Source organism: Somniosus microcephalus, chromosome 3 (genome assembly GCF_052327205.1).
Source record: "Somniosus microcephalus isolate GS21.2 chromosome 3, FLI_Smic_1.0, whole genome shotgun sequence".
Classification (NCBI taxonomy): Eukaryota; Metazoa; Chordata; class Chondrichthyes; order Squaliformes; family Somniosidae; genus Somniosus; species Somniosus microcephalus.
Genome location: NC_140989.1, coordinates 22,828,260 through 22,842,941, shown reverse-complemented (window position 1 = coordinate 22,842,941; position 14,682 = coordinate 22,828,260). Strand labels below are relative to the sequence as shown.

Here is a 14,682-nt window from a genome sequence, read left to right as displayed (position 1 = left end):
CCTGCTCCGCCATTCAATGAGATCATGGCTGATCATCCAAATTCAGTACCCTGTCCCTGCCTTCTCTCCATATCCCTTGATCCCTTTAGCCTCAAGAAATATATCCAACTCTTTCTTGAATATATTTAATGAACTGGCCTCCACCGCCCTCTGTGGCAGAGAATTCCACAGGTTCACCACTCTCTGGGTGAACAAATTTCTCCTCATTTCATTCCTAAATGGCTTACCCCTTATCCTTAGACTATGACCCCTGGTTCTGGACTCCCCGGCCATCAGAAACATCCTTCCTGCATCTAGTCTGTCCAGACCTGCCAGAATTTTATAGGTTTCGATGAGATCCCCTCTCAATCTTCTAAACTCCAGTGAGTATAAGCCCAATCGACACAATCTCTCCTCATACGTCATTCCTGCCATCCCAGGTATCAGCCTGGTGAATCTTCGCTGCACTCCCTCCATGGCAAGAACGTCCTTCCTCAGATAAGGCGACCAAACTGCACACAATACTCAAGGTGCGGTCTCACCAAGGCCCTGTACAACTGTAGCAAGACATCCTTGTTTCTGTACTCGAACCCTCTTGCTACAAAGGCCAACATACCATTTGCCTTCTTAACCGCCTGCTGCACCTGCATGCTTACCTTCAGCGACTGGTGCTCAAGAACACCCAGGTTTCTTTGCACTTCCCCTTCTCCCAATCTATTGCCATTCAAATAATAATCTGCCTTCCTGTTTTTGCCACCAAAGTGGATAACCTCACATTTATCCACATTATAGTGCATTTGCCATGTTTCTGCCCAATCACCCAACCTGTCCAAATCGTACTGGAGTTTCACGACATCCTCCTCACAGCTTACCCTCCCACCCAGCTTTGTGTCATCTGCAAATTTGGAGATATTACATCCAATTCCCTCGTCCAGATCATTAATATATATTGTGAACAGCTGGGGTCCTAGGACCGATCCTTGCCGTACCCCACTAGTCACTGCCTGCCACTCGGAAAACGACCCGTTTATTCCAACTCTTTGCTTTCTGTCCGCCAACCAGTTCTCTATCCAAGTTAATACCTTGCCCCCAATCCCATGTGCCTTAATTTTGCACGCTAATCTCTTATGTGGGACCTTATCAAAAGCCTTCTGAAAGTCCAAATACACCACATCCACTGGTTCTCCCTTATCTATTTTACCTCTATGAGAGGCAGCCGTCCAGCAGTAAACTTTGCCCTGCTCCAATTGCTCTCACACAGGAACAGGAGGAGGCCATTCAGCCCCTTGAGTCTGTTCCGCCATTCAATTAGGCCATGCAAAACATGAATCTGTCCATCACCGAGGAGACCCTGACCAGTGATTTACAGAGGATGGAGGCCTACGTCCACCGATGGTGACTTCGGCCAAACCAGCAAAAGACCGTCACCCCGACATTCCACCTCAACACCCATCAAGCAAACCAAGCTTTGAAAGTCTCCTTTTGCGGCGCGGAGGTAAACCATGCCAAAAACCCTCCTATTTAGGAGTCGCGCTTGATCGCACCCTGTCATATAGACAACATCTTCAGAACTTTGGGAAGAAACTAAAGAGTTAGGTCAACTTGATCCAGAACCTCGCTGGATCCACACGGGGAGCAGACGCTCAAACCCTCTGTACAGCAGCACTTGCCCTGGTGTACTCTACAGCGGAGTACTGCTCTCTGGCGTGGCTATCAAGTCCACATGTCAAATCCATTGATGTCCAGCTGAATTCTACTATGAGAATTATCACCGGTACGCTTTTATCGACACCAACACCTTGGCTGCCCGTGCTTGCAAACATCGCACCACCACACCTACACTGCGAATAGGCAGTCTCCAGGGAATACAACCGCTGCACCAGCAAAGACATGCCGATCCAGGTCGACTTGAACAACCTACCACCAACCCGCCTCAAATCCAGAGGATTATTTTGGACCGTCGCCGAAGCCCTTCGGCGATCTCCCCTCAGCCTTGATGACCGACGGCGAAATGCTTGGAAGAACTGCGACATACGGAATGGATTCCTTATAGAGGACCCCACAGTACAACCTGAAGGATCAAACCTTCCTCGCAAACAGTGGACAACCATCAACCACCTCAGAACCGGTCAAGATAGATGCTGCCACCTTCTCCATAGATGGAAGATTAAAGCATCCCCATCATGTGACTGTGGAGCTCCTAATCAGACCCTGGAGCACATCATTGAGCACTGCCCTCAGAGGAAATTCACAGGCAGCCTACAAGATATCTACACTGTTATATCGGAAGCTTTGGCCTGGATATCTGACTTAGATATTGACATTTAATATGTTTTTTGCTACTACCATATGAAAGAAGAGGTAGATTAGATCGTGGCTGAACTGTATCTTAACTCCACCTACCCGCCTTGTTCAGTAACCTTTAATGCCTTTACCTAACAAAAATCTAACAATACAAAAGCAAAATACTGCGGATGCTGGAAGTCTGAAATAAAAACAGAAAATGCTGGAAACACTCAGCAGGTCGGGCAGCATCTGTGGAGAGAGAAACAGAGTTAACGTTTCAGGTCGATGACCTTTCATCAGAAATCTATCAATCTCAGCTTTGAAATTTCCAATTGACCTCCGGCCTCAACAGCTTTTTGGGGGAGAGAGTTCCAGATTTCCACCACCCTTTGTGTGAAGAAGTGCTTCCTGACATCACCCCTGAATGGCCTGGCTCTAATTTTAAGATTATTCCCCCTTGTTCTGGACTCCCCCCCACCAGAGGAAATAGTTTCGCTCTATCGACCCCATCAACTCCTTTACAATCATCTTAAACACCTCAATTAGTTTGCCTCTTGTTTTTGTTATCTTGAGGGAGGTTCCCGAGAGTGTACAGACACCCTGAACCAGCACGAGCCACCGCCTGTAGCAGAGGTCATAGAGTCATAGAGTTATACAGCACAGAAAGAGGCCCTTCGGCCCATCGTGTCCGTGCCGGCCATCAAGCCCTGTCTATTCTAATCCCATTTTCCAGCACTTGGTCCGTAGCCTTGTATGTTATGGCGTTTCAAGTGCTCATCTAAATGCTTCTTGAATGTTGAGAGGGTTCCTGCCTCTACCACCCTTTCAGGCAGAGAGTTCCAGATTCCAACCACACTCTGGGTGAAAAAGTTTTTCCTCAAATCCCCTCTAAACCTCCTGCCCCTTACCTTGAAACTATGCCCCCTTGTATTGACCCCTCTACTAAGGGGAAACGTTCCTTTCTATCTACCCTATCTATGCCCCTCATAATTTTGTACACCTCAATCAGGTCCCCCCTCAGCCTTCTCTGCTGTAAGGAAAACAACCGCAGCCTGTCCAGTCTCTCTTCATAGCTGAAGCGCTGCAGCCCAGGTAACATCCTGGTGAATCTCCTCTGCACCCTCTCCAAGGCAATCACATCCTTCCTACAGTGTGGCGACCAGAACTGCACACAGTATTCCAGCTGTGGCCTAACTAGCATTTTGTACAGCTCCATCATAACCTCCCTGCTCTTATATTCTATGCCTCGGCTAATGAAGGCAAGTATCCCATATGCCTTTTTAACCACCTTACCTACCTGTCCTGCTGCCTTCAGGGATCTATGTACATGCACACCAAGGTCCCTCTGATCCTCTGTCCTTCCTAGGGTCCTACCATTCATTGTGTATTCCCTTGCCTTGTGTGGAGAAATTGCACTGCGGCGGGGAAAGGCCGTGTGTTTTCAGCCCCTTTTAAAGAGTTTTACTTTGCAGTTGACAACCTCCTTTTCTGAAAGAGCTGACCTTGTTTTTTCTTACAGGCTAAACTTCCCTGAAGACCGGCCCTTGAGGACGGGGGTGGAGGGGGGGTGGAAAGGAGGTGGGCACGGGGTGCGGCGAGGGTTTGCGATGAAGACCCTGGCATCGCAGAAGTTGCCCAGCCCCGTGACGGCAATGTTCGCCAGCTTGAGGCCCGCCCCGTGCGGAATCAAACGGTGGGAGCTGGAGAGTTGGGGGCAGCGCAGTGGAGAATCGGAACTGATCGGCAGAGAGTCCAGCCTGAAGAGGGCCGGGATTAACCGGCAAACCAGATTCAGCGCGTGGACACCGGTGATACACAAGGTGGCCAATCAGCAGGTGAATTGTGGATTGCTGCTGTTCTTACAGCACCGACGGTTTATTAATCAATCGGATTTTAGGGCATCGACTAATAAATGAAAAACAATTTTAAATCTGGTACTTTTTTTTCTTTGTCTCTCTGTTACTGTCTCCTTTGCTTTATGCTTTTCTCTTCCCTCAGTTCTGTCAGTCATATTTTTGGCTTTCTATTATATCTTTTCTTATTATTAATCGAACCTTTCTTGAGCCTTGCTGTAGTTTGGAGTTTCAGTTTAAATTACTTTTCTGACACCCCCGGGGCAGTACTGAGGGAACGCTGCACTGTCGGAGGGGCCGTACTGAGGGAGCGCTGCACTGTCGGAGGGGCAGTATTGAGGGAGCGCTGCACTGTTGGAGGGGCCGTACTGAGGGAGCGCTGCACTGGCGGAGGGGCCGTACTGAGGGAGCGCTGCACTGTCGGAGGGGCAGTATTGAGGGAACGCTGCACTGTCGGAGGGGCCATACTGAGGGAGTGCTGCACTGTCGGAGGGGCAGTATTGAGGGAATGCTGCACTGTCGGAGGGGCCATATTGAGGGAGCGCTGCACTGTTGGAGGGGCCGTACTGAGGGAGTGCTGCATTGTCGGAGGGGCAGTACTGAGGGAGCGCTGCACTGTTGGAGGGGCCGTACTGAGGGAGTGCTGCACTGTCGGAGGGGCAGTATTGAGGGAACGCTGCACTGTCGGAGGGGCCATATTGAGGGAGTGCTGCACTGTTGGAGGGGCCGTACTGAGGGAGTGCTGCACTGTCGGAGGGGCAGTACTGAGTGAGCGCTGCACTGTCGGAGGGGCAGCACTGAGGGAGCGCTGCACTGTCGGAGGGGCCGTACTGAGGGAGCGCTGCACTGTCGGAGGGGCCGTACTGAGGGAGCGCCGCACTGTCGGAGGGGCAGTACTGAGGGAGTGCCGCACTGTCGGAGGGGCCGTACTGAGGGAGTGCTGCACTGTCGGAGGGGCAGTACTGAGGGAGCGCTGCACTGTCGGAGGGGCAGTACTGAGGGAGCGCTGCACTGTCGGAGGGGCAGTACTGAGGGAGCGCTGCACTGTCGGAGGGGCAGTACTGAGGGAGCGCTGCACTGTCAGAGGGGCAGTACTGAGGGAGCACTGCACTGTCAGAGGGGTAGTACTGAGGGAGCGCTGCACTGTCGGAGGTGCAGTACTGAGTGAGCGCTGCACTGTCGGAGGGGCAGTACTGAGGGAGTGCTGCACTGTCGGAGGGGCAGTACTGAGGGAGCGCTGCACTGTCGGAGGGGCAGTACAGAGGGAGTGCTGCACTGTCAGAGGGGCAGTACTGAGGGAGTGCTGCACTGTTGCAGGGGCAGTACTAAGGGAACACTGCACTGTCGGAGGGGCAGTACTGAGGGAGTGCTGCACTGTCAGAGGGGCCGTACTGAGGGAGTGCTGCACTGTCAGAGAGGCAGTACTGAGGGAACACTGCACTGTCGGAGGGGCCGTACTGAGGGAGTGCTGCACTGTCGGAGGGGCAGTACTGAGGGAGCGCTGCACTGTCGGAGGGGCAGTACTGAGGGAGTGTTGCACTGTCGGAGGGGCAGTACTGAGGGAGTGTTGCACTGTCAGAGGGGCAGTACTGAGGGAGCGCTGCACTGTCGGAGGGGCAGTACTGATGGAGCGCTGCACTGTCGGAGGGGCAGTACTGAGGGAGCGTTGCACTGTCGGAGGGGCAGTACTGAGGGAGTGTTGCACTGTCGGAGGGGCAGTACTGAGGGAGTGCTGCACTGTCGGAGGGGCAGTACTGAGGGAGTGTTGCACTGTCAGAGGGGCAGTACTGAGGTGTCGCTGCACTGTCGGAGGGGCAGTACTGAGGGAGCGCTGCACTGTCGGAGGGGCAGTACTGAGGGAGTGCCGCCCTGTTGGAGGGGCAGTACTGAGGGAGTGCTGCCCTGTTGGAGGGGCAGTACTGAGGGAGCGCTGCATTGTCGGAGGGGCAGTACTGAGGGAGTGCTGTACTGTCAGAGGGGCAGTAATGAGGGAGCGCTGCCCTGTCGAAGAGGCAGTACTGAGGGAACGCTGCACTGTCGGAGGGGCAGCACTGAGGGAGCGCCGCCTTGTTGGAGAGGCAGTACTGAGGGAACGCTGCACTGTCGGAGGGGCAGTACTGAGGGAGCGCTGCACTGTCGGAGGGGCAGTACTGAGGGAGCGCCGCCTTGTCGGAGAGGCAGTACTGAGGGAACGCTGCACTGTCGGAGGGGCAGTACTGAGGGAGCGCTGCACTGTCAGAGAGACAGTACTGAGGGAGTGTTGCACTGTCGGAGGGGCTGTACTGAGGGAGTGCTGCACTGTCGGAGGAGCAGTACTGAGGGAGTGCTGCACTGTTGGAGGAGCAGTACTGAGGGAGCGCCGCACTGTCAAAGGGGCCGTACTGAGGGAGTGCTGCACTGTCGGAGGAGCAGTACTGTGGGAGCGCTGTACTGTCAGAGGGGCAGTACTGAGGGAGCGCTGCACTGTCAGAGGGACAGTACTGAGGGAGCGCTGTACTGTCGAAGGGGCAGTACTGAGGGAGTGCTGCACTGTCGGAGGGGCAGTACTGAGGGAGAGCTGCACTGTCAGCGGGGCAGTACTGAGGGAGCGCTGTACTGTCGGAGGGGCAGTACTGAGGGAGCGCTGCCCTGTCGGAGGGGCAGTACTGAGGGAGCGTTGCCTTGTCGGAGGGGCAGTACTAAGGGAGTGCTGCCCTGTTGGAGAGGCAGTACTGAGGGAGCGCTGGACTGTCGGAGGGATGGTATTGAGGGAGTGCTGCACTGTCGGAGGTGCAGTACTGAGGGAGCGCTGCACTGTTGGAGGAGCAGTACTGAGGGAGCGCTGCACTGTCGGAGGGACGGTATTGAGGGAATGCTGTCCTATCGAAGAAGCAGTACTGAGGGATTACTGCGCTGTCTGTGGGGCAGTACTGAGGGAGCGCTGCACTGTTGGAGGAGCAGTACTGAGGGAGCGCTGCACTGTCGGAGGGACGATATTGAGGGAATGCTGTCCTATTGAAGAGGCAGTACTGAGGGATTACTGCACTGTCTGTGGGGCAGTACTGAGGGAGTGCTGCACTGTCATAACAACATAAGAAATAAGAGCAGGAGTAGGCCAATCGGCCCCTTGACCCTGCTCCGCCATTCAATAAGATCATGGCTGATCCAATGTTGGCCTCAACACCACTTTCCCGCTCTCTCCCCATACCCCTTGTAGTTCAAATATCTGTCTATCTCCGCCTCGATTATATCCACTGACTCCGCCCCCACAGCTCTCTGGGGCAGAGAATTCCAAAGATTCCCGACCCTCCGAGAGAAGAAATTCCTGCTCATCTCCGTCATAAATGGGCGACCCCTTACTCTGAAACTATGCCCCCTAGTTCTAGATTCCTCCACTTAGGGGAAGCATCCTCTCAGCATCGACCCTGTCAATCCCCCTCAGAGTTTTATATGTTTCAATAAAATCACCTCTCATTCTTCTAAACTCCAATGAGTATAGGCCCAACCTGCTCAACCTTTCATCATACGTCAACCCCTTCAACTCAGGAATCAACCTCGTGAACCTTCTCTGCACTGCCTCCAGTGCAAGTATATCCTTCCTTAAATATGGAGACAACTGTACGCAGTACTCCAGGTGCAGTCTCACCAGTGCCCTGTAAAGTTGTATCAGAACTTCCCTACTTTTATACTCCATCCCCTTGCAATAAAGGCCAACATTCCATTAGCCTTCCTAATTACTTGCTGTACCTGCATGCTAACTTTTTGTGTTTCATGTACTAGGACCCCCAGATCCCTCTGTACCACAGCATTTTGTAATCTCTCTCCATTTAAATAATAATTTGCTTTTTCATTCTTCCTTCCAAAGTAGATAACCTCACATTTTCCCACATTATACTCCATCTGCTAAATTTTTGCCCATTCATTTAACCTATCTATATCCCTTTGCAGACTCTCTGTCCTCCTCACAACTCGCTAACCCACCTATCTTTGTATCATCAGCAAATTTGGCTCCAGTACACTCGGTCCCTTCATCCAAGTCATTAATATAGATTGTAAATAGTTGAGGCCCCGGCACTGATCCCTGTGGCAGCCCACTAGTTACTGATTGCCACCCGGAAAATGACCCATTTATTCCGACTCTCTGTTTTCTGTCAGTTAGCCAATCCTCTATCCATGCCAAAATATTACCCCCAACCCCGTGCGCTGTTATCTTGTGCAGTAACCTTTTATGTGGCACCTTATTGAATGCCTTCTGGAAATTCAAATACACCACATCCACTGGTTCCCCTTTATCCACCCTGTTTGTTACATTCTCATAGAACTCTAGCAAATTCGTCAAACACGATTTCCCTTTCATAAAACCATGTTGACTCTGTTTGATTGTCTTATGATTTTCTAAATGTCCTGCTATTACCTCCTTAATAATGGATTCCAGCATTTTCCCAATGACAGATGTTAGGGTAACTGGTCTATAGTTTCCTGCTTTCTGTCTCCCTCCTTTCTTGAATAGTGGCGATACATTTGTGGTTTTCCAATCCGCTGGGACCTCTCCGGAATCCAGGGAATTTTGGTAGATTACAACCAACGCATCCACTGTCTCTGCAGCCACTTCTTTTTAAAACCCTAGGATGCAGGCCATCAGGTCCAGGGGACTTGTGGGCCTTTAGTCCCATTAGTTTGCCTAGTACTTGTTCTCTAGTGATAGAGATTGTTTTAAGTTCCTCCCTCCCTATAGCCCCTTGATTATCGATTTATTATTGGGATGTTTTTAGTGTCTTCTGCCGTGAAGACCGATCCAAAATAATTGCTTAGAGTCTCTGCATTTCTTTATTTCCCATTATTAATTCCCCAGTCTCATCCTCTAAGGGACCAACATTTACTTTAGCTACTCTCTTCCTTTTTATATACCTGTAGAAGCTCTTACTGTCTGTTTTTATATTTTTTGCTAGTTTACTCTCATACTCTATCTTCTCCCTCTTTATAATTTTCTTAGTCATCCTTTGCTGGTTTCTAAAAATTTCCCAATCCTCTGGCCCACCACTAATCTTCGCAACATTGTATGCCTTTTCCTTCAATTTGATACCATCCTTAACTTCCTTAGTTAGCCACGGATGGTTCATCCTTCTCGTAGAGTCTTTCTTTCTCACTGGAATAAACCTTTGCTGAGATTTATGAAATATCTCCTTAAATGTCTGCCACTGCTGATCTACCATCTTACCCTTTAATCTATTTTCCCAGTCCACTTTAGCCAACCCTGTCTTCATGCCTTTGTAATTGCCTTTATTTAAGTTTAGGACACTAGTTTCAGACACACGTTTCTCACCCTCAAACTGAATTTGAAATTCTACCATGCTATGATCACTCTTTCCTAGGGGATCCTTTACTATGAGATCATTAATTAATCCTGTCTCATTACACATTACCAGAGATAAAATAGCCTGCTCCCTGGTTGGTTCCTCAACGTATTGTTCCAAGAAACCATCCCGAATACATTCTATGAACTCATCCTCAAGGCTACCCTTGCCAATTTGATTTGTCCAATCTATATGATGATTAAAATCACCCATGATTATTGCGGTACCTTTCTTACAAGCTGCCATTATTTCTTGATTTATACTCTGTCCGACAGTATAGCTAACGTTAGGGGGCCTATAGACCACTCCCACCAGTGACTTCTTACCCATACTATTTCTTATCTCCACCCAAACTCATTCTACATCTTGAGCTTCTGAGCCAATATCATTCCTCACCACTGCAGGGAGGGGCAGTACTGAGGGAGCGCTGCACTGTCGGAGGGGCAGTACTGAGGGAGCACTGCACTGTCGGAGGGGCAGTACTGAGGGAGCACTGCACTGTCGGAGGGGCAGTACTGAGGGAGCACTGCACTGTCGGAGGGGCAGTACTGAGGGAGCACTGCACTGTCGGAGGGGCAGTACTGAGGGAGCACTGCACTGTCGGAGGGGCAGTACTGAGGGAGCACTGCACTGTCAGAGGGGCAGTACTGAAGGAGTGCTGCACTGTCGGAGGGGAAGTACTGAGGGTGCGATGCCCTGTGGGAGGGGCAGTACGGAGGGAGAACTGCACTGTCAGAGGGGCAGTACTGAGGGAGTGCTGCACTGTTGGAGGGTCAGTACTGAGGGAGCGCTGCACTGTTGGAGGAGCAGTACTGAGGGAGCGATGCACTGTCAGAGGGGCAGTACTGAGGGAGCGCTGCCCTGTGAGAGGGGCAGTACTGAGGGACCCGCTGCACTGTTGGAGGGGCAGTACTGAGGGAGTACTGCACTGTCGGAAGGACAGTACTGAGGGAGTGCTGCCCTGTGGGAGGGGCAGTACTGAGGGAGTGCTGCACTGTTGGAGGGGCAGTACTGAGGGAGTGCTGCACTGTCGGCGGGGCAGTCCTGAGGGAGTGCTGCACTGTCGGCGGGGCAGTCCTGAGGGAGCGCCGCACTGTCGGAGGAGCAGTACTGAGGGAGCGCTGTGCTGTCGGAGGGGTAGTACTGAGGGAGCGCTGCACTGTCGGAGGGGCTGTACTGCGGGAGTGCTGCACTGTTAGAGAGGCAATACTGAGAGAGTGCTGCCCTGTCGGAGGGGCAGTACTGAGGGAATGCTGCACTGTCGGAGGGTCAGTACTGAGGGAATGCTGCACTGTCGGAGGGGCAGTACTGAGGGAGTGCTGCACTGTCGTAGGTGCCGTACTGAGGGAGAGCTACAGTGTCTTGGTTGGGGATTCTAGGACTAGGGAGCATATTCTAAAAATTAGAACCAAACCTTTCAGGAGTGAAATTAGGAAACATTTCTACACACAAAGGGTGGTAGAAGTTTGGAACTATCTTTCGTAAATGGCAATTGCTGCTCGATCAGTTGTTAATTATAAATCGGAGATTGATAGCTTTTTGTTAACCAACGGTATTAAGGGATATGGGCCAAAGGCAAAAGGGATATGGAGTTGAATCGCAGATCAGCCATGATCTCATTGAATGGTGGAACAGGCTCGAAGGGCTGAATGGCCTCCTCCTGTTCCTATGTTCCTATTTTCCTGTCAGAGGGGCAGTACTGAGGGAGTGCTGCACTGTCGAAGGGGCAGTACTGAGGGAGTGCCACACTGTCGGAGGGGCAGTAGTGAGGGCGTGCTGCACTGTCAGGGGGGCAGTACTGAGGGAGTGCTGCACTGTCAGAGGGGCAGTACTGAGGGAGTGTTGCACTGTCAGAGGGGCAGTACTGTGGGAGTGCTGCACTGTCAGCGGGGCAGTACTGAGGGAGTGCTGCACTGTCAGAGGGGCAGTACTGAGGGAGCGCTGCACTGTCGGTGGGGCAGTACTGAGGGAGTGCTGCACTGTCAGAGGGGCAGTACTGAGGGAGCGATGCACTGTCGGAGGGGCAGTACTGTGAGAGTGCTGCACTGTCAGAGGGGCAGTACTGAGGGAGTGATGCACTGTCAGAGGAGCAGTACCGAGGGAGTGATGCACTGTCAGAGGGGCAGTACTGAGGGAGTGCTGCACTGTCAGAGGGGCAGTACTGAGGGAGTGATGCACTGTCAGAGGGGCAGTACTGAGGGAGTGCTGCACTGTCAGAGGGGCAGTACTGAGGGAGTGATGCACTGTCAGAGGGGCAGTACTGAGGGAGTGCTGCACTGTCGGAGGGGCAGTACTGAGGGAGTGATGCACTGTCAGAGGGCAGTACTGAGGGAGTGCTGCACTGTCAGAGGGGCAGTACTGAGGGAGTGCTGCACTGTCAGGGGGGCAGTACTGAGGGAGTGATGCACTGTCGGAGGGGCAGTACTGTGAGAGTGCTGCACTGTCAGAGGGGCAGTACTGAGGGAGTGCTGCACTGTCAGAGGGGCAGTACTGAGGGAGTGCTGCACTGTCAGGGGGGCAGTACTGAGGGAGTGATGCACTGTCGGAGGGGCAGTACTGTGAGAGTGCTGCACTGTCAGAGGGGCAGTACTGAGGAAGTGCTGCACTGTCAGGGGGGCAGTACTGAGGGAGTGATGCACTGTCAGAGGGGCAGTACTGAGGGAGTGCTGCACTGTTGGAGGGGCAATACTGAGAGAGCGCTGCCCTGTCGGAGGGGCAGTACTGAGGGAGTGCTGCCCTGTCGGAGGGGCAGTACTGAGGGAGCGCCGCACTGTCGGAGCGGCGTACTGAGGGAGTGCTGCACTGTCGGAGGGGCAGTACTGAGGGAGTGCCGCACTGTCGGAGCGGCGTACTGAGGGAGTGCTGCACTGTCAGAAGTGTCATCTTTCGGATGAGACATTAAACCAAGGCCCTGTCTCTTCTCTCAGGTGGGTGTAAAAGATCAGAATTTGAGGAGCGCAGAGGACGTGGAAGGTTATAGGGCTGGTGCAGGTTACAGAGGGGAGGAGGGGTGAGGCCATGGAGGTATTTGAGCAGTAGAGTTCTAATTTAAAAATGGAGGCGTTCGTGGGGCCAGGAGCTAATGTAAGTCTGCGAGCACAGTGGTGATGGGTGAATGGGACTTGGCGCAAGTTAGAATAAGGGCAGCAGAGTTGTGGTTGTGCTTAAGTTTATGGAGGGTGGAAGATGTGAGGCTGGGATCTACCACTGTTGTACCAGCCTACATGTGATTCTTGTGCTGTACTGTGTACTCAGTGTAACAAGGGATGGGCATTAAATGATGCCTTGTGAGCATCACAACCTTCAGAATAAATTTAAAAAATATCGTGGCTGGAGCAGTTTATACTCTCCCGGAGTGTTAAATCACAGCCTGCACAGAGGCTGGTGAAGTGAAAGAAAGAAATTTATATAGAGCCTATCACGACCACTGGATGTCCCAAAGCGCTTTACAGCCAATGAAGTACTTTTTGAAGTGTAGTCACTGTTGTAATGTAGGAAACACAGCAGCCAATTTACGCACAGCAATGTGATAATGACCAGATAATCTGTTTTAGTGATGTTGATTGAGGGATAAATATTGGCCCCAGGACACCGGGGAGAACTCCCCTGCTCTTCTTCAAAATAGTGCCTTGGGATCTTTTACGTCCACCTGAGAGAGCAGACGGGGCCTCGGTTTAACGTCTCATCCGAAAGACGGCACCTCCGACAGTGCCGCACTCCCTCGGTACTGCACTGGAGTGTCAGCCGAGGTTTTTGTGCTCAAGTCTCTGGAGTGGGACTTGAACCCACAACCTTCTGACTCAGAGGCGAGGGTGCTACCAGCTGCTTTTACTGTATAAACATTTTGCTGTCCCTAAAAATTGTCATGTTCAAAGATTTTTGGAGCTGGCTGCAGGTTTTTGCAGTTGATGGTTAACTCTCGCTGTCCAGAGTAATTTGTATTTAACATAAGAGCTCCTCCTGCAGGTCTCGCCGCTCATTACACCCCTGTGCGGTGAGCTCCCTCTACTGGTGCCACACCTCACTGCACCATTGTCCAGTCCTGGGAATGCAGAATACTGTAAAAAAAAACTTACCAATAACATAGTGTGCAGTGAATATTCTTCTCTTGCAGCTCTTTGATGAGCGAGTGACTCTTGTAAGTCATTGGTTTGACCTGTGGACGGATAAGCAGAGGAAACGGTTTATACACGGTATCCTAATGCGCTGCAGTAAATCACAACTCAAGTAAGTGTGAACAAAACACGTGTAAACACAACCAAAGGTGGCATCATAATAGTAGTTTTGGGGCGCGCGGCCCATTCAAGTTATCGCGCATGTGTGTTTTTTTCCATTCTAAAGCCATGCGCGGGACCCCCAGACCACCGCCCGGCCGAGCAGCACAACCGGGACGTTAGATATGGGGAAAGAGCGGGGAGTGAGACTGACTGGGCTGCTCTTTGAAAGAGCCGGCACACACTCGATGGGCCGAATGGCCTCCTTCTGTGCTTCTATGGCCCAACTGTCACCATTAAGATGTTTATTTTAAATGGCTTCCGGTTTGAATATTATGCTTCCACTGTGTATTTACTTTCCCGGTTATACTCCCATGAGGCTGATGTTGTCGGAGGGGCAGCGCAGCCTGAAAACGTCCCTCCCGGCAGCTTCAGTGCTGCCCCAGCGCGTTCCCGCACAGCTGTCCTTCCCGGGACTCGCCTGAGGCTGGCAAAGTCATCTCACCCGAATGTGTGGAATGAGGGTGGGGATGTCATTCAGCCCTTCAAACCCGTGCAACCTGCTTGATCATGGACTCTATCCGTCCTTTTTAATCTACCGTGGGAAAGCTCTATGTCAATACCCACCAAAGGTAATCAGGAACACCTCCAGCCCGTCCACCCCATGGTGCGGGAAACCATTCTCTCCGAGAAGCAATGCTCCCTCGAATATAGAAACATAGAAGATAGGAGCAGGAGTAGGCCATTCGGCCCCTCGAGCCTGCTCCGCCATTCAATGAGATCATGACTGATCATCCAAATTCAGTACCCTGTCCCTGCCTTCTCCCCATATCCCTTGATCCCCTTAGCTCTAAGAAATATATCCAGCTCCTTCTTGAATATATTTAATGAATTGGCCTCAACCACCTTCTGTGGTAGAGAATTCCACAGGTTCACCACTCTCTGGGTGAAGAAATTCTTCCTCATTTTTGTCCTAAATGGCTTACCCCTTATCCTTAGACTGTGACCCCTGGTTCT

The 14,682-nt window shown here is 51.8% G+C and overlaps 1 protein-coding gene across 5 annotated transcripts in view; it reads left to right on the top strand.

The window, feature by feature from the left end:
- Positions 1-3,849: 3,849 nt before the first annotated feature.
- Positions 3,850-14,682, top strand: part of ect2l (epithelial cell transforming 2 like) — a 66,994-nt gene continuing 56,161 nt past the window's right edge. For 4 of the 5 annotated variants that reach the window (XM_085979274.1, XM_085979271.1, XM_085979270.1 and 1 more), the window contains exons 1-2: positions 3,850-4,100; positions 13,566-13,678. In XM_085979274.1, coding sequence (XP_085835400.1) covers positions 3,873-4,100; positions 13,566-13,678 — 341 coding nt within the window. In that variant the 5' untranslated portion in view covers positions 3,850-3,872. Of the gene's footprint in view, positions 4,101-13,565; positions 13,679-14,682 lie in introns of those variants that run through there. The other variant, XM_085979283.1, reaches the window with a different exon arrangement.